This window comes from Oryx dammah, unplaced genomic scaffold, assembly GCF_014754425.2.
Source record: "Oryx dammah isolate SB20612 unplaced genomic scaffold, SCBI_Odam_1.1 HiC_scaffold_25, whole genome shotgun sequence".
In the NCBI taxonomy this organism is placed as follows: Eukaryota; Metazoa; Chordata; class Mammalia; order Artiodactyla; family Bovidae; genus Oryx; species Oryx dammah.
In genome coordinates this window covers 69,854,102-69,874,914 of record NW_024070209.1, presented here as the reverse complement: position 1 = coordinate 69,874,914, position 20,813 = coordinate 69,854,102, and the positions used below count along the sequence as shown (strand labels likewise).

At 43.4% G+C, this 20,813-nt stretch overlaps 1 protein-coding gene across 1 annotated transcript in view; it reads right to left on the bottom strand.

Annotated features, from left to right (window-relative positions):
* Nucleotides 1–276: 276 nt before the first annotated feature.
* Nucleotides 277–20,813, bottom strand: part of ALK (ALK receptor tyrosine kinase) — a 734,875-nt gene continuing 714,338 nt past the window's right edge. Inside the window, exons 25-29 of the mRNA XM_040225696.1 lie at nucleotides 17,569–17,661; nucleotides 14,919–15,020; nucleotides 3,886–4,020; nucleotides 3,068–3,158; nucleotides 277–960 (exon numbers count right to left, since the gene is read on the bottom strand). Of these exons, the coding sequence (XP_040081630.1) occupies nucleotides 277–960; nucleotides 3,068–3,158; nucleotides 3,886–4,020; nucleotides 14,919–15,020; nucleotides 17,569–17,661 (1,105 nt within the window). The remainder of the gene's footprint in view (nucleotides 961–3,067; nucleotides 3,159–3,885; nucleotides 4,021–14,918; nucleotides 15,021–17,568; nucleotides 17,662–20,813) is intronic.

The window sequence follows — 20,813 nt, the reverse complement described above, 5'->3', positions numbered from 1 at the left end:
GAGCCCACGGGGCAGGGAAAGAAGCAGGAGCAGGTGGACACCAGCCATCCGTCAGAACCCTACGCAGCCGCGTCCCGGCCTCGCATTGATCACTCCTCTTTATGAGATGTTCTCCTTTTGCAAGACTGGGATGAACGCGTGCTCCAAACCTTTAGAAGCAATTTGAAAACACAGCTTTTGATGTGGCACTTCAAGTTGGCACAGAATGAAGAGTGACATTTGGTCAGTGGTTTGCAGAGGAGCCGTTACCTGTCCCTCCCCGGGCCGAGCTGAGGCTCAGGGCGCAGGCTGGCTCTTGGGCGCGGGGTCCTCATAGCGGCCCGGGCCGGGGGCGGCCTCCGGGGGGAAGCCCTGCTGCTGGTAGCCGTAGTTGACGGTGCCGCACGGGAAGTGGCGCAGCCTGAACAGAGGCACGTCCCGCAGGCTCGCGGTCAGCGCCGACGGCTCGAGGAGCAGCGAGGCGCCCGGGCGGCGGGCGGCGGGCGCGGGGGCCGGGACAGCACGGGCGCCCTCGCCGCCCGGGGGCCCCCGCTCGCGCTGCTCCTTCTTGGCCGGTGGAGTGTTCTTTTTGGTGGGTTTCTCTGTAATCCAGGAGCCGTAGGTGGGGTTCCAGAGGCTGGTGGGCTTGTTCCTGGAGCCCTGGACTTGGGGCAGCTCCGAGGGCGGGTTGGACTGCGAGAAGGCCATATTGACGTGTCCCCCGTCCACGGCCGGTGGCCGGGCGCCGCCTCGGACACTGGCCTCCGCGGCCGCGGGCTTCTTGCCGGCCTTGCCGGGCGGAGCCGAGGGCAGAGCGGCGGGGCCAGCCGGCTCGCGGCCCTCCTCTCTCTTGGCCTGGGCCGCCGAGACCAGGAGAGGAGGGATTCCCTCGGGGTCCTGGGGCCTCATAGGCACCTTCTCCTCCTCTTCCACGAGGGGCCCGTATTCAACCGGCAAAGCGGTGTTGATCACATCTGGGTCCTACAGGCGGGAGAGACGGACGGATGGAGACTTTGAAGCACAAGCCAAACGTGTGGATGGGAAGATAACCTTAGCGATGATGTCATCCAAACTTACTTCACAGATGAGGAAACCATTCAGGGTTTACTGGGAATATATTAATTTGTAAGCACGGGAGAATAAGAAGCACATGCGAAAACGTCCTCATTTTGTAGAGCTTGGAGGAGAGGCACTGTTACAGAAGAGCGTGCTGGGACAGGGTGCCCGGAAGCGGCCCCACTGCTTGGGGGAAGGGGAGTGGACTCAGGAAAGAAAGGCTTTGCAGAGACCAGCTTTAGGCAAAACTTACAGATGAGTGGATTTAAAAAATTATAAATTAGTTTTTAAAATGGTTACAGTCTGTTCCCAGTGAAGTGAAGTTGCTCAGTCATGTGTGACTCTGCAATCCCATGGACCGTAGCTTACCAGGCTCTGTCCATGGAATTTTCCAGGCAAGAGTACTGGAGTGGGTTGCCATTTCCTTCTCCAGGCGAACTTCCCGACCAGGGGACCGAACCCAGGTCTCCCATATGGCAGGCAGACGCTTTACCCTCTGAGCCACCAGGGAAGCCCAGTTCCCAGTGAAATACTTACAAAAAAAAATCTGCATGTTTGGCTTCAAAATATGTCTGTTGAGAGTGAGAGGAGGGGAGGGGAAGGGAGGAAGGACACACCATGCTGGCTGACAAGGTTAACCTCTGGTTCTCCCAGCATTTCCATCACCTTTGGATGGAGGCTGCACTTGATCATAACGTTTCTGGGTTATATCATCACTTCATTACACATGCTGATATCGCAATGCAGTGGTTTTTCAACAAGTTTGGATCTGATGAAACCCAGGAAATACTGATGTGCTATGAGGAAAACCACTTACAAAATCAACTCTGTGCTAGATCATTTTTACAGCGACAGACTGATATAGAAAAGCAGAAGGCAGTTGCTAGAGATTTGAGGAAGATTTGTGGAAGAAAGCTTAAAGTTGGGGAAACTTAATCCTGTACTATTTTGTGCAAATTGGGAAAACCATTATTTCCGTTTAATAGAAAAGCACATAGGTCCAGTATTCATCAGTAAAAAGTTTAAGCATAAAAAATAACTACCTTCTAATTCTCTCTGCTTTAGTCTTTCGTTCCTTCCCTATTAATTATTAATTTCTAGAACGAGTCATTCAAAATATGCTTGTACAGAGCTCCCAGCTTTTAAGAGGGATCTTATGTACTTTGGAGAAGAAAATTACTCCAAAGTGTATGTACTTAAGTGGGTGCATTCCGTTAATATTACAATATAATAACCTAAAAGCCACTGAACATCAAGTTCTCGAAAACAAACAAAAAAAACCCCCGAATAACTTGAAGTCTATATAGATAAATGCCTTCTGAGCTCAAAGAACCCAAAAGAATGGAATCATGAGGACAGGAGATGACTCCAGTGTGAAAATGTGTATGTCTATTGTCACAACTAAGAGGAGAGGGAATTTAGAGAGGTAGTGGTTTGTTGTCTGACTTCTAAAAGGTTCTCCAGAATCTGATATCCTGGCAGAATGAGAGGCAAAAAAAAGAGGGAAAGAAAATTTACGCAGCCTGGAGGTGAGAAGTGTCGGCTGTGAAGGCCCGAGACCTGAAGTAGAGGAGCACACCCCTCCACCAAGGACGGTGCAGACACGGAGGAAATTAGGGGCCGAGGCTCTCACTTGATGGCCTCCACTCTTGAGGAGGTAGAAGGCATAGTCATCTGCTGAAAATGTACCCCATTTCTATTAACATCAAAACAGGAAACATGCAGTCCTTACTGACAGAAGTGGGAGTGGAATCTGGACAGGGACAGCAGGACTGCGGGAAGCTGTGTGGCTTGGACAGACCCTCTCCCGGCTCAACTCCTCTTAAGTGACAGCAACTAGTATTTGTTTACAAAACAGGCAGACTGAGATACCACTCATTGTACTTATAGATAATTAACATTAGTCTTCAAGAGCATAACTCATTTCTCCTGGCTGGTGTAACTATTATTTCACATTTTGGTATTTGCCATCTTCAAGACTTTTCCATATAAATACTAGCTGAAGGAGGTGGGGCGGGGGAGATGTGTATACCTGAGTGCAGTATTCAATCCTCTCCAAAATTATGGCAAAGTTGGGCCTGTCTTCAGGCTGATGTTGCCAGCACTGGGTCATTATCCGGTATCTAAAAGAACATGGACATAAATTAAAATCAAGAAAAATGGGATGAAAAATACGTTTTTCCCCCCCTCAGTGCTTTTCTAATGGGACTGGAATAGCACTGTCTTCTAGGGTGGGGACTCATCTTGCCCCCGTGTTTGCACGTGCTGCCCTCTGCTGATGGGCAGGGTGTGAAGGTATCATACAGGGCTCGTTTGTTCCATTCCTGAATTAAGGTCACATCTGGGGCAGAATATTCTAACTGTATTTCCCATCTGTCTTGTTTGTGGGAAGGAGGTGAGACAGATCAGTTCAGTTCAGTTCAGTCGCTCAGTCGTGTCTGATTCTTTTCGACCCCGTGGCATGCATGGAGTCCATGGTGAGACACATAAGACTGCAGAAAACCCAGGGAATAGAGATACTTCAGGGAGACTCAAGACCTATGGAGTAAGGCAGCAGGGACGAGTCCACAGCACAGACCTAGGAGGTGCCTGAAGCGAGTGAACCTGGTGAGTCCACAGCCTCCATCCAGACAATGTATACCTTTTGGGGTGTGGCATTATTGCTGTCAAGGGGCAGGAAGAATAAACCATCTCATTGAAACTAGAGGCACACTCCTATCTTGGGGCATATTAAATGAGGTCAGCCATCTGTTACTTCATCTTGAAAATTAAAAAGCATACGTGGCTGCAGATATTTTTTGAAAAGGAAAATTGTGCTTAGTAAATTGTAGAAAATCCTCAGAGTCATACACAGGCCCCGGGCAGTTCTTAGGTGGGTCCATCCGTCCTCCACTGGTGACGAACTCCAGGACTTCCTGGTTGCTTTTGCTAGGGTATGGCATGTATCCAAGAGAGAAGATTTCCCATAGCAGCACTCCAAAAGACCTGCACACAGGATGGGAGGTGTGGGTGTGGGCGTGCACACGCACACACCTACACAGACTTGGACATACACACAAATACATTCACAGATGCTCATATACAAACACATGCACACATGTAAATACCCTGACACACACACACAGACATATGTATACACACACACAGCGACATAAACATACGCACATTCTCACAGACACACACAGACATGCACACATGGAAAATTTTAATTGCTTAATTTCATTTTTCCACAATAAAAGTTTTTAATATGGAGAAATAGAAAAGAATGAGAAAGTAGCCACACGTGAAGATCTATAAAAGGATAACCAGCATATTATGTTTCTTCGTTCAAGATTCTGGGCTTAGAATTTTTTTACATAATTGCTGTGATTTTTTTTTTCTGGCAAATTCCATTATAGCATAAACATTTTGCATGCTAATACAAACCCTTTTATAAATAGAATTTGACATAGCTATAAAAAATTCCACTGAGTAGTTGTGCCATAATTTGCTGTATCATTTCTATATTGTTTTCAATTTTTGAAGTATTTTAAAAACATTGTGATGAACATCTTTATACATTTTTAAAAGGACAATTTCCTTAGAATAAATTTCCTGAATTTAGGATTAGGATAATCTAGTAAAATTTAGGATAAGAATAATCTAGTAAAATCTAGGATAATTCTAATGGAATGACTAGATCAAAATAATATGAACGCAGAAAAATTATTTCTGCTTATTGCCCATGTGACTTTCCAGTGCATTGCTGATCATCAACCAGCACTGTGCATCAGACACTCTTAGCAACACTGAGCCTTCTTACTAAAAATGAGACCTTTTGCTGATTTTTAAGGTAAAAAATGGTAGATTATTTTAAATTATGATTATTGATTGGATAATTAACATGGTTGAATGTGTTTGTCAATTCACTCTTTTTCCTGTGAATGTTTTGTGTTTAACCTCATATAACCACCCTAAACCACATATTGTATTTTGATTTATAAACATACCTTATCAAAGATGTTAATCTTTTATTCAAAGTTCAAACACTTCTATTAGTTGCTTTCTAATTTTCCTTGTTAGCATACCAAAGATTTTTATTTTTGTGTAGTTGAATCTATTTTAAAAAGTTCTGTGATTTTGTCCATCTGTTTCAGAGATTGTACAATCCTCTCTTTACCAATGATTAGAGGAATGTTTGCTATTTTCTTCCAGTTGTATTAATATTTTTTTCTTCTTTCTTCTCACATCCAGTTGGAGTTGAGTTTGGTGTAAAGTGTGAGGTAAGGAACTCATTTTATTCACTCCTCTAAAACCACTCTCTAACACTACATATTCCCAAAATAAGTTTCTCATCAACTATTGACTTGTGAGTAAGACAGGTCTGTTCCAGGATATCTATTCACTTCATCTATTTGTCTGCTTCTTGCATCGATACCGTTTTCTTTTACTTTACTTTTTGGCTGTGCTGAGTCTTCATTGCTGCACACAAGCTTTTCTCTAGTTGCGGTGCACGAGCTTCTTACTGCACTGGCTTCCCTCGTTGAGCCGGCCCTAGAGCGTGGGCTTCAGGAGCTGTGGCACACAGGCTTAGTTGCCCCTTGGCATGTGTGAACTTCTTGGACCAGGGATCGAACCTGTGTTCTGTCATTGGCGGGCAGATTCTTAACCACTGTGCCACTAGGGAAGTCTCTTACTTTTTGTGTATTTATGTTTTAATATCGAGTAGGGCATTTTTCCTTACTTTTCTCTTTTTAAAGAAATGTATCATATTTCTCAAAATCAAATCAAATGTATTTTGATTTCTCAAAATCAAAAATACAAAATGTATTTGACTTGTTTTAAATGAACTTTGAAATGATTTCTATTGTATTTCAAAATCATCTCCTTTGATATTTTGACTAAAACTTTAAAACATTTAATTTAATAATTAGTTTTTTTAGCAAAAAAAGGGCTATCTTTGTTTTAGTATCTGGTTGCAGTTTTCTGATGTAATATTACCTCAAAAATTTACGGAACTATATAGCTCCTCTGAAACTATAGCGCTTGAGAGTCACTTGGACTGCAAGGAGATCAAATTAGTCAATCCTAAAGGAAATCAACCCTGAATATTCATTGGAAGGACTGATGCTGAAGCTGAAGTGCCGATACTTTGGCCACCTAATGCGAAGACTGACTCTTTGGAAAAGACTCTGATGCTGGGAAAGATTGAAGGCAAGAGGAGAAGGGGATAACAGAGGATGAGATGGTTGGATGGCATCACCAACTCGATGGACATGAGTCTGAGCAAGTTCCGGGAGTTGGTGATGGGCAAGCTCCGGGAGACGGTGAAAGACAGGGAAGTGTGGGTGTGCTGCAGTCCATGGGGTTGCAAAGAGTCAGAAATGACTGAGCGACTGAACAACAAAAGCTTCTCTGGGCTTCCCAGGTGGCGCCAGTGGTAAAGAACCCATCTGCCAATGTAGGAAACTTAAGAGAGGTGGGTTTGATCCCTGGGTTGGGAAGATCCCCTGGAGGAGGGCATGGCAAGCCACTCCAGTATTCTTGCCTGGAGAATCCCATGGACAGAGGAGCCTGGCAGGCCATGGTCCACAGGGTCCCAAAGAGTCGGACATGTAGGAAGTGATTTACACAAAGTACTTTTATTGACATCATTTAAGTGAATTTTCAAAGATTCTTTTGAGGAGAATTAGGCAAAGATAGTTTCTATATTTTTCAGGTGAGAAGGCTGAAGCAGAGATCATTATACAGTTAATTCAAGACAGACTGGAATATGTTATTAGATTTCTTGATTCAACTAACTACAAATTGGCTGGTTCATATATATTCCTCTCTGTTTGGTGGCCTTTCTGCCTCCCCCACAAGGCAAAACAAAATAAGCAAAATCATGGATGAAACTAAGTAGCAGGGCTTAAAGAATCCCAGCAATATGTTTTCTGCCTATCTGGATAGATAGTTAGGGAGACAAATTGGAGTATTCTTTGAGAGAATCATTGTATGGATTGCAAATAGATGTTTATTTTCTTAGCGTTCGAGGGAGTGGGAAGTCATGTTGGTTACAGAACACTGATAATTTCAGGTTAGTAATGTGAGTGCAGCACTTTCACAGCATCATCTTTCAGGATTTGAAATAGCTCAACTGGAATTCCATCACCTCCACTAGCTTTGTTCGTAGTGATACTTTCTAAGGCCCACTTGACTTCACATTCCAAGATGTCTGGTTCTAGATTAGTGATCACATCATCATGACTATCTGGGTCTTGAAGATCTTTTTTGTACAGTTCTTCCATGTATTCTTGCCACCTCTTCTTAATATCTTCTGCTTCTGTTAGGTCCATACCATTTCTGTCCTTTATCGAGCCCATCTTTGCATGAAATGTTCCCTTGGTAGCTCTAATTTTCTTGAAGAGATCTCTAGTCTTTCCCAATCTGTTGTTTTTCTCTATTTCTTTGCATTGATCACTGAAGAAGGCTTTCTTATCTCTTCTTGCTATTCTTTGGAACTCTGCATTTAGATGCCTATATCTTTCCTTTTCTCCTTTGCTTTCCACCTCTCTTCTCTTCACAGCTATTTGTAAGGCCTCCCCAGACAGCCATTTTGCTTTTTTGCATTTCTTTTCCATGGGGATGGTCTTGATCCCTGTCTCCTGCACAATGTCACAAACTTCATTCCATAGTTCAACTCAGCAGTGGCCACAGGACTAGAAAAGGTCAGTGTTTATTCCAATTCCAAAGAAAGGCAATGCAAAAGAATGTTCAAACTACCGCACAATTGCACTCATCTCACACGCTAGTAAAGTAATGCTCAAAATTCTCCAAGCCAGGCTTCAGCAATACGTGAACCGTGAACTCCCTGACGTTCAAGCTGGTTTTAGAAAAGGCAGAGGAACCAGAGATCAAATTGCCAACATCCGCTGGATCATGGAAAAAGCAAGAAAGTTCCATAAAAACATCTATTTCTGCTTTATTGACTATGCCAAAGCCTTTGACTGTGTGGATCACAATAAACTGTGGAAAATTCTGAAAGAGATGGGAATACCAGACCACCTGACCTGCTTCTTGAGAAATCTGTATGCAGGTCAGGAAGCAACAGTTAGAACTGGACATGGAACAACAGACTGGTTCCAAATAGGAAAAGGAGTATGTCAAGGCTGTATATTGTCACCCTGCTTATTTAACTTCTATGCAGAGTACATCATGAGAAATGCTGGACTGGAAGAAACACAAGCTGGAATCAAGATTGCCAGGAGAAATATCAATAACCTCAGATATGCAGATGACACCACCCTTATGGCAGAAAGTGAAGAGGAGCTAAAAAGCCTCTTGATGAAAGTGAAAGAGGAGAGTGAAAAAGTTGGCTTAAAGCTTAACATTCAGAAAACGAAGATCATGGCATCTGGTCCCATCACTTCATGGGAAATAGATGGGGAAACAATGGAAACAGTGTCAGACTTTATTTTTTTGGGCTCCAGAATCACTGCAGATGGTGATTGCAGCCATGAAATTAAAAGACGGTTACTCCTTGGAAGAAAAGTTATGACCAACCTAGAGAGCATATTCAAAAGCAGAGACATTACTTTGCTGACTAAGGTCTGTCTAGTCAAGGCTATGGTTTTTCCTGTGGTCATGTATGGATGTGAGAGTTGGACTATGAAGAAGGCTGAGCACTGAAGAATTGATGCTTTTGAACTGTGGTGTTGGAGACGACTCTTGAGAGTCCCTTGGACTGCAAGGAGATCCAACCAGTCCATTCTGAAGGAGATCAGCCCTGGGATTTCTTTGGAAGGAATGATGCTAAAGCTGAAACTCCAGTACTTTGGCCACCTCATGAGAAGAGTTGACTCATTGGAAAAAACTCTGATGCTGGGAGGAATTGGGGGCAGGAGGAGAAGGGGACGACCGAGGATGAGATGGCTGGATGGCATCACGGACTCCATGGACGTGAGTCTGAGTGAACTCTGGGAGATGGTGATGCACAGGGAGGCCTGGCGTGCTGCGATTCATGGGGTCGCAAAGAGTCAGACACGACTGAGCGACTGAACTGAACTGAACTGAACTGAACTGAATGTTGTGAGATTTAGCAGATAACCATACAGGATACTCATTAACATTTGAATTCCAGATAAACAAGAAACACATTTTTAGTATTAGCATATCCCAGTTGGACTTCCCAGGTGGCGCTAGTGGTAAAGAACCCACTGGCCAGTGCAGGAGACACGAGAGACGAGGGTTCGATCCCTGGGTCAGGAAGATCCCCTGGAAGAGGGCATGGCAACCCACTCTAGTAGCCTTGCCTGGAGAATCCCATGGACAGAGAAGCATGTGGAGCTTCAGTTCATGGGGTCACAGAGAGGTGGATGGGACTGAAGCGACTTAGCACACATTCATACCCCAAATATTGCATGAGACATACCAAAAAATTATTCACTGTTCATGTGAAATTTCATTTTAACTGGCCATTTTGTATTGTATCTAGTAATCCTACAGATCAGGTAAATATATATTTTGTATGCCAATTTTTTTTAATCACCGATAAGGTAAGCCTGTCTCAAATAGGAGCCACAAGGCCCAAAGCTTTGCACCAAAGCATTAAAAAATCAAATAAGACAAATATTTTTAAAAAACCCACATTGTTTCTTCTGATATAAAACTTGCTCTTCCTAAAATTATAGAAATAGCTTGAGTGATTGCAGATGAAATTATCTTAGAAATTTGAATCAATAAAGATAATCTGATTTAAAAAAATGTTAAAGTCACATTGTGCCTGGAAAATCCCATGGACAGAGGAGTCTGGTAGGCTGCAGTCCATGGGATCACGAAGAGTCGGACACGACTGAGTGACCTCACTTTCACTTTTCACTTTCATGCATTGGAGAAGGAAATGGCAATCCACTCCAGTGTTCTTGCCTGGAGAATGCCAGGGACGGGGGAGCCTGGTGGGCTGCTGTCTATGGGGTTGCCCAGAGTCGGACACGACTGAAGCGACTTAGCAGCAGCAGCAGCAGCAGTGCTGTGTTTATCAGCCTTTTAAAACTCACATCTTCTGTGTCTCCTGCATTGGCAGGCAGATTCTTTACCTCTGTGCCACCTGGGAAGTCCCATGATATAAATAAACCACAGTTTTATTTTTCCATCCTCCCCTTGAGTGACAGTTAGGCTATCTTTGCTTATTCTTTATTGTAAACAATGTTGCAGATGAACACTCTACCCAAGTCTCTCTAATTCAGGCACTTAGATTGCTGGGTTGTAGATATGCAATGGAGAACACAGTGGCACCCCACTCCAGTACTCTTGCCTGGAAAATTCCATGGACAGAGGAGCCTGGTAGGCTGCAGTCCATGGGGTTGCTAACAGTCGGACACGACTGAGCGACTTCACTTTCACTTTTCACTTTCACGCATTGGAGAAGGAAATGGCAACCCGCTCCAGTGTTCTTGCCTGGAGAATCCCAGGGACAGGGGAGCCTGGTGGGCTGCCGTCTATGGGGTCGCCCAGAGTTGGACACGAGTGAAGCGATTTAGCAGCAGCAGGATATGCAAGTGCTTGATGCTCTGTGATGACTTTGAGCGGTGTGATGGACAGGGATGAGAGGGAGGTCCAGGAGTGAGAGGATCTATGTATACATACAGCTGATTCACTTTGTTGTATGGCAGTAACTAACACAACATTGTAAAGAAATTGTACTCCAATTTAAAAAATTACACAGTTACCCAAATTACTATCTGTACCTGGAGAGGGTAGGTGGGTGGTGCTCTAACTTGGGTGCACATGGAATGACCTGAGGATTCCTTAAGATGCAGATTGTTGGACCCCACCCCTAGAGTTTCTGCTTTATGAGGCCTGGGGTGGGACTGAGAATTTGAGTTTCTGACGAGGTCCAGGTGATGCTGATGCTGTTGATCAGAGGACCACACTTTGAGACCCACTGGGTTTGGGTAAGTCAAATCTCAGTGGCTTCGAACAACAAAACCTCTTATGCACATTATCAAAAAATGGATCAGAGGAGGGACTCTGATCACCATGGCTCCTCTCTTCTGACCTTATCTCAATGCAAGGCTTTCAGAATCTGGAGGACTCTTGCCCATTTTCTTGGTTTCCCACGTTGCTGTTGAGAAATTCAATTGTTTGGATTCCCTGTCTCTCATCTCTGATAATTTTTTACTATGATTTTATTTGTATCCTTGGAAACTTTTACCACCTTGATCACCATCGGTCTGGAATTTCACAATGATGTGTTCATGTGGTTGCTCTTTTTATTCACAGCACTTAGCACTTGCTGGATGCTTTCATTCTGAAAACGTACGTCCTTCTGGGAAATCTTCTTGAATTATTTCTTTGATGTTTTTATTCCCTTCATTTCTGCTCTTCATTCTTTCTGGGACTCCTATTTGTCAGCTAATTGGGTCTAATGGTCTAATCCTTTTAAATTGTCTTTCCTTTCCTATCTATCCCATCTATTTATAGTCATTTTATTTTCTAGAAGATTTATTCAACTCTGTCTTCCAATTTTTCTATTACTTTCACACATCTATTATCACCTTTTTTAAAAAAAAACTTTATTTTCTTAAGAACAGTTTTAGGTTGTGAAGAAATTATGAAGAGAACACAGGAAGTTCCCACGTGCCTCACACTCAGTTCCACCTTACCATTGATGTGACACATTTGTTGCAATTAATGAGCCAATGTTAAGGAATTATTATTAACTAAAGCCCATAGTTTATTTAGGTCTCCTTAGCTTTTGCTGAATTTCCTTTTTCTGTTCTAGGACTCCATTAGAATATCACTTTATGTTTAGCTGTCATGTTTCCTTAGGCTATTCTTGACTTTGGCAACTTCTCAGATTTTCCTTGTTTTTAGTGACCTTGACAGTTTCAAAGAGTTCTGGTCAGGAGTTCTGTAGAATGTCATATTAGGATTTGTCTGTTTTCCTTATGATTAGACTGGAGTTAATGGGTTTGGGGAGAAAGACCTCAGAGGTTAACTACCGTTTCATCATATGTCAAGGTACGTACTGTCAACATGATGTACCGCTCGCTGTTGATGCTGACCTTGACTGCCTAGCAGAGGTAGTGTCTGCCAAGTTTCTTTCTTCCCCCCTGCTTTTCCCTCTCTGTGCTTTTTGAAAAAATGTTGCTGTGTGCTGGCCACACGGGCTCCAGGGAACTAGACTCCATCTCCTTGAAGGCTCTCTTATCACATATTTCTATCCAGGAGCTTTTCCCCTAAGAACATTTAAAATAATTAAGTAATTAATTTTTGGCTGCACCGGGTCTTAGTGCAGCATGCAGGATCTTTCCTTGCGGTGTGCGGACTCAGTCTTCGCGGCACGTGGGTTTAGTTGCCTCTTGGCATGTGGGAGTTTAGTTCCCCAACCAGGGATCAAACCCGTATCCTCGGCATTGAAGGCAGATTCTTAGCCACTGGACTGCCAGGGAAGTCCCGAAAACATTGTTTTAAATAATCTTTTGTCCTTAAGATTATGGTTACAATAATTTAACTTTCCGAGGATATTGTTTTCAGAAGTTTTCCTAAACTTTCTGCATTCTTCTTCCTCCAAGTTCCTTTGTATATGTTTGCTTCCTTCAGATCAGAATCTTTTCTCAAGTATTTGTAGATTCTTGGCTCTCTATTCATATATTAAGATTGGAACCCGGCAAGATGGGAAGCTCTGTGTAGATGAGGCTTGCTAACTGGTGGGCAACTGACTTGCTTGTTTCACAAGGGGCCTTCGTTTCCTGGCTGCTGGAACAGCGTACCACAGACTTGATGACTTAAGACAACAGAAGTTTTTTCTCTCACAGTTACGAAGGCTGGATGTCTGAAGTCAGTACTGAGAGCTGAAAGCGAAGTGTATGCGGGACCGCGCTGTTCCTTGCCTCTTCTGGCTTCTGGAGGCTGCTGGAACGTCTTGACTTGTGGCCACATCTCTTCAACCTCTGCCTCTGTCCTCTGGGTATCAGGCAAATCTCCCTCTGCCTCCTGTGAGGCACTGGTGACGCAGACTCCTTCTCCTAATGAGGGTTTCTGGGATGAGAGCCTGATACCATCGGAGGGCCATTTTTCAGCCCACTAGCACTTGTGATGTCTAAAGTTTTTCTCTGCATGGGTCAGTTCCTTCAATGAGAATCTTCTGATCTCATCCTGCCTAGCTGCCGTGTGCTTGGCACTGAGGGGAGAGAGGAGGCATGCACCTTTAAGTGGGCAGACTTCTTAAACTCTACTATATCTGCTTACAGTAGAGAATCCACCCTTGCTGATGTCTGATATCCCCAAGGTCAGAAAGAATGAAATTCTTCAGAGAGGGAACCCCTAGCCTTGTGTGATGGTAGAGGAGGGGCAGAGGTGAGGGAATGATCTAGTTACTTTCTAAACAGATCTGTAACTCATTTTCCTATCTGCTGCACCTCTACTTGGAGGTGCTGGCACCTTCCATTCCTGGGTCTTTCTGGGGCTCCTGACCAGGCAGAGTGAAGCAGGCTACTTCAAGATGGACGTAGGTGTCAACTTTCTAGTCTCGTAAGTAAGGGACCGGGCTTCTCTGGTGGTTCAGATGGTAAAGAATCCATCTGGAAGGCAGAAGACATGGGTTTGATCCCTGGTTTGGGAAGATCCCCTGGAGAAGGGAAGGGTTACCCACTCCAGTATTCTAGCCTGGAAAATTCCATGGACAGAGGAGCCTGACAGTCTACAGTCTATGGAGTCACAAAGAGCTGGACACGACCTAGCCACTAAGCACACACACAAGTAAGGGACCGTTTGTCTGTAAACTTTCCAGTTTCCAAAACTGTGTCATTGTCTGTGTCCTTGTGGATTTTTATGCAAAAAAGATTCCTCTGTGAATGTGTGTATTTTGGGAGGGAACACAGGTTGACTGCCATTTAAAATTATGTGTTGCTCTAGTAGGAATTATGTAAAACAGTATGGAGAGTGCTCAAAAAATTAAAAATAGAACCACCTTAAGATCTAGCAAGCCCACTTCTGGGTATACATCCAAAGGAAATAAAATCAGTATTTTGAAGAGGCATCTGCACTCCCATGACCACTGCAGCATTTTTCACAATAGCCAAGGTATGGAAACAACCTAAATACTGATGGATGGATGAATGGATAAAGAACACGTGGCATGCATTTTACACACACACACACATAACACACACACACACACACACAGGAATATTATTCAGCCTTAAACAAGAAGGAAATTTGGCATTTGCAACAACAGGGATAAACCTGGAGGACAGTATGCTGAGTGAAATAAATCAGGCACAGAAAGACAAATGCCACATGACCTCACTTATAAGTGGACTCGCAGAAACAGAGAATAGAATGATGATTGCCAGGGAAGGAGAGGCTAGTCAAGGAGCACAAGGCCTCAGTTTTGTGGGATGAATGATTTCTGGAGATCTAATGTGCAGATAGTGTTTTCCAAACTGATTTTTAGCTGTAGATCACCATCACTGATATTCCTGTGCTGATAATAATTTCTTTTTCTCTGTTATTCTGTCAGTTGGAGAATTTCATTGATCGTTTTTCTCATCTTAACTCAATGTTGCATTCCTGGGATAAATCCAACTTTGTTATTATGTTAAAAAAAAATTATGTGTGGCTCTGTGTGTGGTCCACCAGCCTGCAGTAGATCACACAGCCTGGGAAGTTGTGAGAAATGGAACTTCTCAGTGACCTCAGACTGCTTAAATCCTAAGCTCTCAGGGTGGGGTCCAGCACTCAGTTGTGTCTTACCAAGACTTCCTGGTGATTCTGATGCTCTGTTGATGTGGGCCCTGCTATAGAGGTTTGCTGTCTTCTCTCTTATCCTTCCACAAGAGAGTGTGGGCTCGTTTGACTCATGAGCTCTACTTGAAGGCTCATGGTGAGACCTGGATGAGGGCAGCAGAAAGACTCACCACGTGTCTGTTTTAGAAGTAAATATTCCTTCCATGAAGGCCTCCGGGGGCATCCACTTGACTGGCAGCATTGCACAGCCTCCCTTTCGGTAGTAGCTTGCTCTGCAGGGAGAAGAGAGAAGACTCGGTTCTGGAGATGGCTCTGAGCCAGGTACCTTGAGAGTGGCAAAAAGCAAGGTCTATGAACTGAAATTAATGAGGGGCTCTTGTGGTTCGGGGGGACAGCAGGGGACACAGATCATCTAGTTAACAACCTTAGTGTCACTTAATAGGAGACGAAACAGCCTGCCGGAGGTGTGAAAGAAAAGATCTATGCAATGGCTAAAATACCCGCTAGCAGATGGTTAGATTTCCCTGATGGATTTTGTTTACTGTAACTCACAATGAATAACATTACTCCAACCTTATGAGTATAGTTCCTGATGATCCACGGTAACGCGAGATACACAATGGGAGGACTAAGAGCAGGGCTGCTGTCCTACTAGTCTGGGTCCTCCTCGGCACTCACACAGCATCCAATTCAACACAGGCACGTAACTCCCAAGTTCTCTAGGTGGCTGGTGGGAAGCTGCTTCCTTTAGCACAGCCCCCAGGGAAAATACAGGCCTGGGGTGGAGCTGGCGTCCGAGGGATGAGGTAACTAGTTTTTGTCAGTGACATCATTAATGCGACTCACTGATAAAAAAAAAAAAAACTAATAAATTAATCCCTACCTCTGAAGCCAGCTCCACACCACCCCTGAGTTATTGTGCTTGGTATGTTATGGGAGGTGGATTCCTACCAGCTGCCTAGATTAATTACTTCAAAAAATAACTGACTGAAATATGAATTGAGTGGTTAGCTGACTCATTGGAAAAGACCCCAATGCTGGGAAAGTTTGAGGGCAGGAGGAGGAGGGGTCGACAGAGAATGGTTGGATGGCATCATTGACTCAATGGACATGAATCTGAGCAAACTCCGGGAGATAGAGAAGGACAGGGAAGCCTGGCGTGCTGCAGTCCAGGGTGTTGCAAAGGGTCAGACACGTCTGAGTGACTGAACAACAACGTGTGAGGTATTCTGCCACGTGCTGAGGACAGAAATAAGTCATAGTCTCTCTCTTCCAAGGATATGGTTTGGTGGAAGAAACAGACATAATTAACTGCAATAAGAACACACATATGATGACAAAAGTATGTATTCAAGAGGAAACTCAGTGACCAAAGGAGAATGGGTTTGTTTTACCTGGGGTGGGGGTGGTGGGTGGAAAAGTACAGGAAGAATTTCTTGGGGGTGCTGAAGAAGTTGAACGGCAAAGAAAGTCTCGCGGGAGACATTCGTGACACATGCTGTCGCACGGGGCCTGTGGGAAGCAGGGGCCTGTAGGGAAGCCAGGGTGCTGAAGTCTAGAGTGGGGACCTGTCAGTGCTGGGGACGGAGGAGAAGGGCCAGACCACGTGGCTCGCTTAGTCTCGCTGCAGCATTCGAGTCTTAGAGCACAGGCAGTCCTGGGTGCTCCGAGACAGGAGGTAAAGGAACGCTGAGGCTCCGGGTGGTGGAAGAGGGTGAAGCAGAGCTTTCCCAGGTATGCGGTGGGTATCAGTGGTAGATAACAGAGGGGAAAACATTGCTGACTCCTGAGTTCCGTGTGCTGCTGCCCTGCGGTAACAGGATGCCATCAGCATTCTCACCCTAGGAGATTGCTACCAGTTCCTTGGGAGGCTGACAGGGGTCTCCCTTATTGTCCGAAGACTGAAAGGTCTACCTGACCCCCTCTCCTTACTCAACTGCTGGATTAGGGAATTGTAATTAGTGTAATTAGTGACTATGCCAGAGAGTGGCTCGCTCAGCTCATGGAGTGAGTCACTGTTGTTAATAATTAGACAAAGATGAAACTAGGGGTTGGGAAGAGAAGTGTGGGATAGTATACAATAGAGGTGTTTTTTTTTTTTTGCAGTTAAAATTTTTATTTTATTGATTTCTTTTTAATTAATTACTTAATTGGCTGCACTGGGCCTTAGTTGTGGCACACAGGATATTTGAATTTTGTTGTGGCATGTGGGATCTAGTTCCCTGACCAGGGACGAAACACAGGCCCCCTGCATTGGGAGCGCAAGTCTTAACCAATGGATCACCAAGAAAGTTCCCTGTTGTTTTTTTTTTGATGTAGCCTCGAGAATGTGACAGGGAAAAAGAAATGAAGCTGAGCTAAGTACTGACGGGCTTTGAACTATACTTCCATGTCTCCTGGCGTGGGAATTACAGAGCAATGTGCTGGGCCCAGTCTCCTCTCAGTTCTAAGGTGTTCTTGCCTAAGGTAATGGAAGCTAAGTCTGTTTGGAATTCCTGAGTATTGAGGAAAGGGGTTAATTAAGCTAAAGTTTACCTAGAAACTTTTTCCAAGTGAAGTATCCAGGTTATTCTGTCTCAGAACATGCTAGGACTAAAGAGTTGGAACCAGAAAGACAATCTAATTAACAGGTTAGTGTCAATTATTGCAGGCAGAGAGATCCTAGAATTAGTCCTTCAGGCATGAACAATAATTAAGGCTGCCCCTGTGCTGAAAAGGAACTTAATGCCATTTTAGGTGGCAGGTTGACAAGGCACCAGAGTACTCTAGGGATGCGGTTGAGAAGGTGAGCTCTGATGGGTGATGGCAGTCTTCACTCACCTGTAGATGTCACGGGCCATTCCGAAGTCTCCAATCTTGGCCACTCTTCCAGGGCCTGGGCAGGTCAAGAGGCAGTTCCTGGCGGCAATGTCCCTGGGATTAAAAAAAAAGAGAAAATGCATTTCGTAATTTTATTCCTAAAAAGATAAAGGTATAAGAATCACAAGAATTTTCACCTCCAATCTAAAGTTCAAATAGTTCCCTTTTCTTCTCTGTATTTCCTTTACTACATTAGGCTTCAGTATGAAAGAAATAGCTAAGCAATTCTAGGTCTCAGAACCAACAGGGAAATGGAAAAGGATTGGGGGAGATGATTGAAAATGTTTAATGGGATAATAATAATGAAAATAACTATAATAGGAACTAGAAAATTGATTGTCCTTTTACCAGGTACTTAAGCACTGCTCTAACTGCTTCACATCTAATTCTCATAGTAGCCCCGTAAGACACAAGGTGCTAGTATTATCCTTATTTTATAAAAAAACTTAAAAGAAGATAATAGAGGGACATAGAAATGTGTTTGGTCTTTGGCTATTATTCTGTACAGATTGCTGGTTGGTTTCTGCCGGTTGTTTGACGGAGTGTTCTGGAACAGCATGGTTGCCAGGAGATTCAAGTAGGTCAAGGCATTCCCCAAATATTTCCAGTTTTATATTTTAATACACCATCATGGTTTTTACATCCATGATTTTATCTAAAGCCTTTGTTAAGCTGTATACATCATAGCTATGAGGCCAAAGAATCACTTCTTTCCTGATATAAAGTTATCTTGTCGTTACGTTCCAGTTGTTAGGGCCTATTCTTCCGTAGCATGCATGTAAGGCTGGATCAGAAGCTTTCCAAGACTCATCAGCTTCTATTCACTGACTGCTAACCCATTCTTGAGTTGCACGTGGGGATTAAGGATGCAGCCAGATGAAGTTTGGAATGTTGTTGTTGTTTAGTTACTAAGTCGTGTCTGACTCTCTGTGGCCCCATGGACTGCAGCACACCAGGCTTCCCTGTCCCTTCACTACCTCCTGGAGTTTGCTCAAACTCATGGAATGGGTTTCTAATAATATTAAAGTCCTGGAAAGAAAAACATAGTACTTCTTGGGGGGAATGGGTGGTGTTTTTATACTTTCAACTGGTTTCATGATCATTGGCTGAGAAAGAAGGATCATGAAAAATAAACAGCTGGATAGTATTTTTAAAAAATAGATCTGGATGGGGGATCATGGCTTAGGATAGCAGAACAATTGGTCAGGGTGGGAGATGGGTGTTATTAATGCCACTGCCCTAATCCAGAAGTTTTAAGTTGAATTTTGAGGAGCAATGGTGCATAAAATGCCCTAAGAAAACCATAAAAGCATAACATATATGACATCAAAAAGAAGAAAATATAGTAGGATATATAGCCATTGCTTCTCAAGAGAAATATAGTGAAGTCAACCAACAACAATATTTATAGCTCTGGAAAGGTCTTTCCGTTGATGTGCATGGAATGGTTGCTTAAAAAATTGATCTTGAATTTAATGGCAAGAAAGTAAATGTAATATCATAGAACACACCAAGAATTGGTAGAATGACATATATTTCTTGAAATGGCAATAAACCATGTCCAAAGGAAACAGATCTAATAGAAAAATGGGAGTGTGTGGATCTGCGAGGGAGTCTGCTCTGAATGCAGGAGGTGTGTGTGCATGGGAGTCTGTGAATCTTAAGGCAGATAGTGAAGGAGAGAGAATTAAGGTAAACCTCTTGGGGGAGGGTGCCATCAGCCTCACGCCAGTTAGAAGATATAAAAAGATGCTTTCTTAAAACCAATTACCCTGGAAGACAGCTTTGATTGTGATGGACAATTTCTGCTAATTGTCACCTTTTGCTTATAAAGCAGATCATTGAACATACTGTTGATTCAATCTTTGACAATTTCATTTCTCGAAAAAGATCAAAGAAGCAACAAAATATTACTCTGGGATCTTATTGTGACCTTCAGCAACTATTTACAGATATGGAAGCAATAGGAATCTTGAGTGAATTTTTGCTCCTTGTTATCTTTTCAGTAATAACAGGGCACTGGATATAGTCAAAATGTATCATCCCTTAGGAAAGCAGATTTCAAAACGTCAGAGGAAAAGTAGACACAATCCCTCAGTCAGAGAATCTGGACACTTGGTGATTAATGTGGGGGGTGGAGATGAAAAGGCAGAGATGACCTCGAGGAGAAGTGACGGGAGAGATCTGAAGTCACTTAGGTGATGGGTCACATTGCTCTCAGATGGGCTCAGACTTAGCGGAGGTAGACATGAGATGGAGAGACATTTATTCTTTCCAGGTACACCAATCTGAGAAACCATAGTGGAAAAGAGTATGAAAAAGAATGCATACTTTGCCATACAGCAGTAACACAACATTGTAATTCTACTATACTTCAAAGAAAAAAAAAAAGATGGAAAGATGGCTCTAGCCAAGGACTTATTCTAAAAAGAGCATAACCCTGTCATGTCTGAGCAACAATAAAGCCCAGAGCTGAGATTTATGGAAAGTTCTGGACACAATAAAAGGGCAAGAACAACAGTGGCAGGGCTGACCTGCGCTGGGAAGCAGAGAGGGTGGCTTTGGGTGAGAACAGAAGAACTGGGGCTCGGCTTCTCTCTTGGCTTCTGTTATTGCTATCAAGCACAAGGATCTGCAAGCTGGAAAGGCTGAGACTCAAGAGGAAGCTCTGAGGGCCAAAATGATGAAGCTACAAAGGATGAGCCAGTGTGAGCTTCTGGCCTTGTTTTCAGAATGATTTCAGTAAACTAGGCCAGTGTATTTCCTGATCTTTAACATCCCCTTTATTAGGGAAGAAAACATAGCTTGTTATCTACCTCCATGCTCTTCTCCTTCTACACTCTTACAGTGTCTCTCATTCTCTATGTTATTTTTACATACTCTAATGATTGCCACATGTCTTATACTCTTTGATGGGTTCATGAATGTTTAAGAGTTCATGAGTAAGAGTTTAAGAGTAAGGTTATTATTTACTAAATGAGAAACAAATCATTAGGAAGAGCTTTGCAAAGAATCTAACAATCTCTTTGACTTTTCAAGTTTCAGAATCAAGCTGTCTGTTGAGAAAGCCATGGATAGCCATGTGGAAAGAAATATGTGTCATTTCTCATGTCTATAGCATTACACATGGACTTGATGTATGAGTGCAAACACCATTTAAACACAAGGGTCAGTCATATAGAGTAGAAGAAATGAAGTACAGAGGT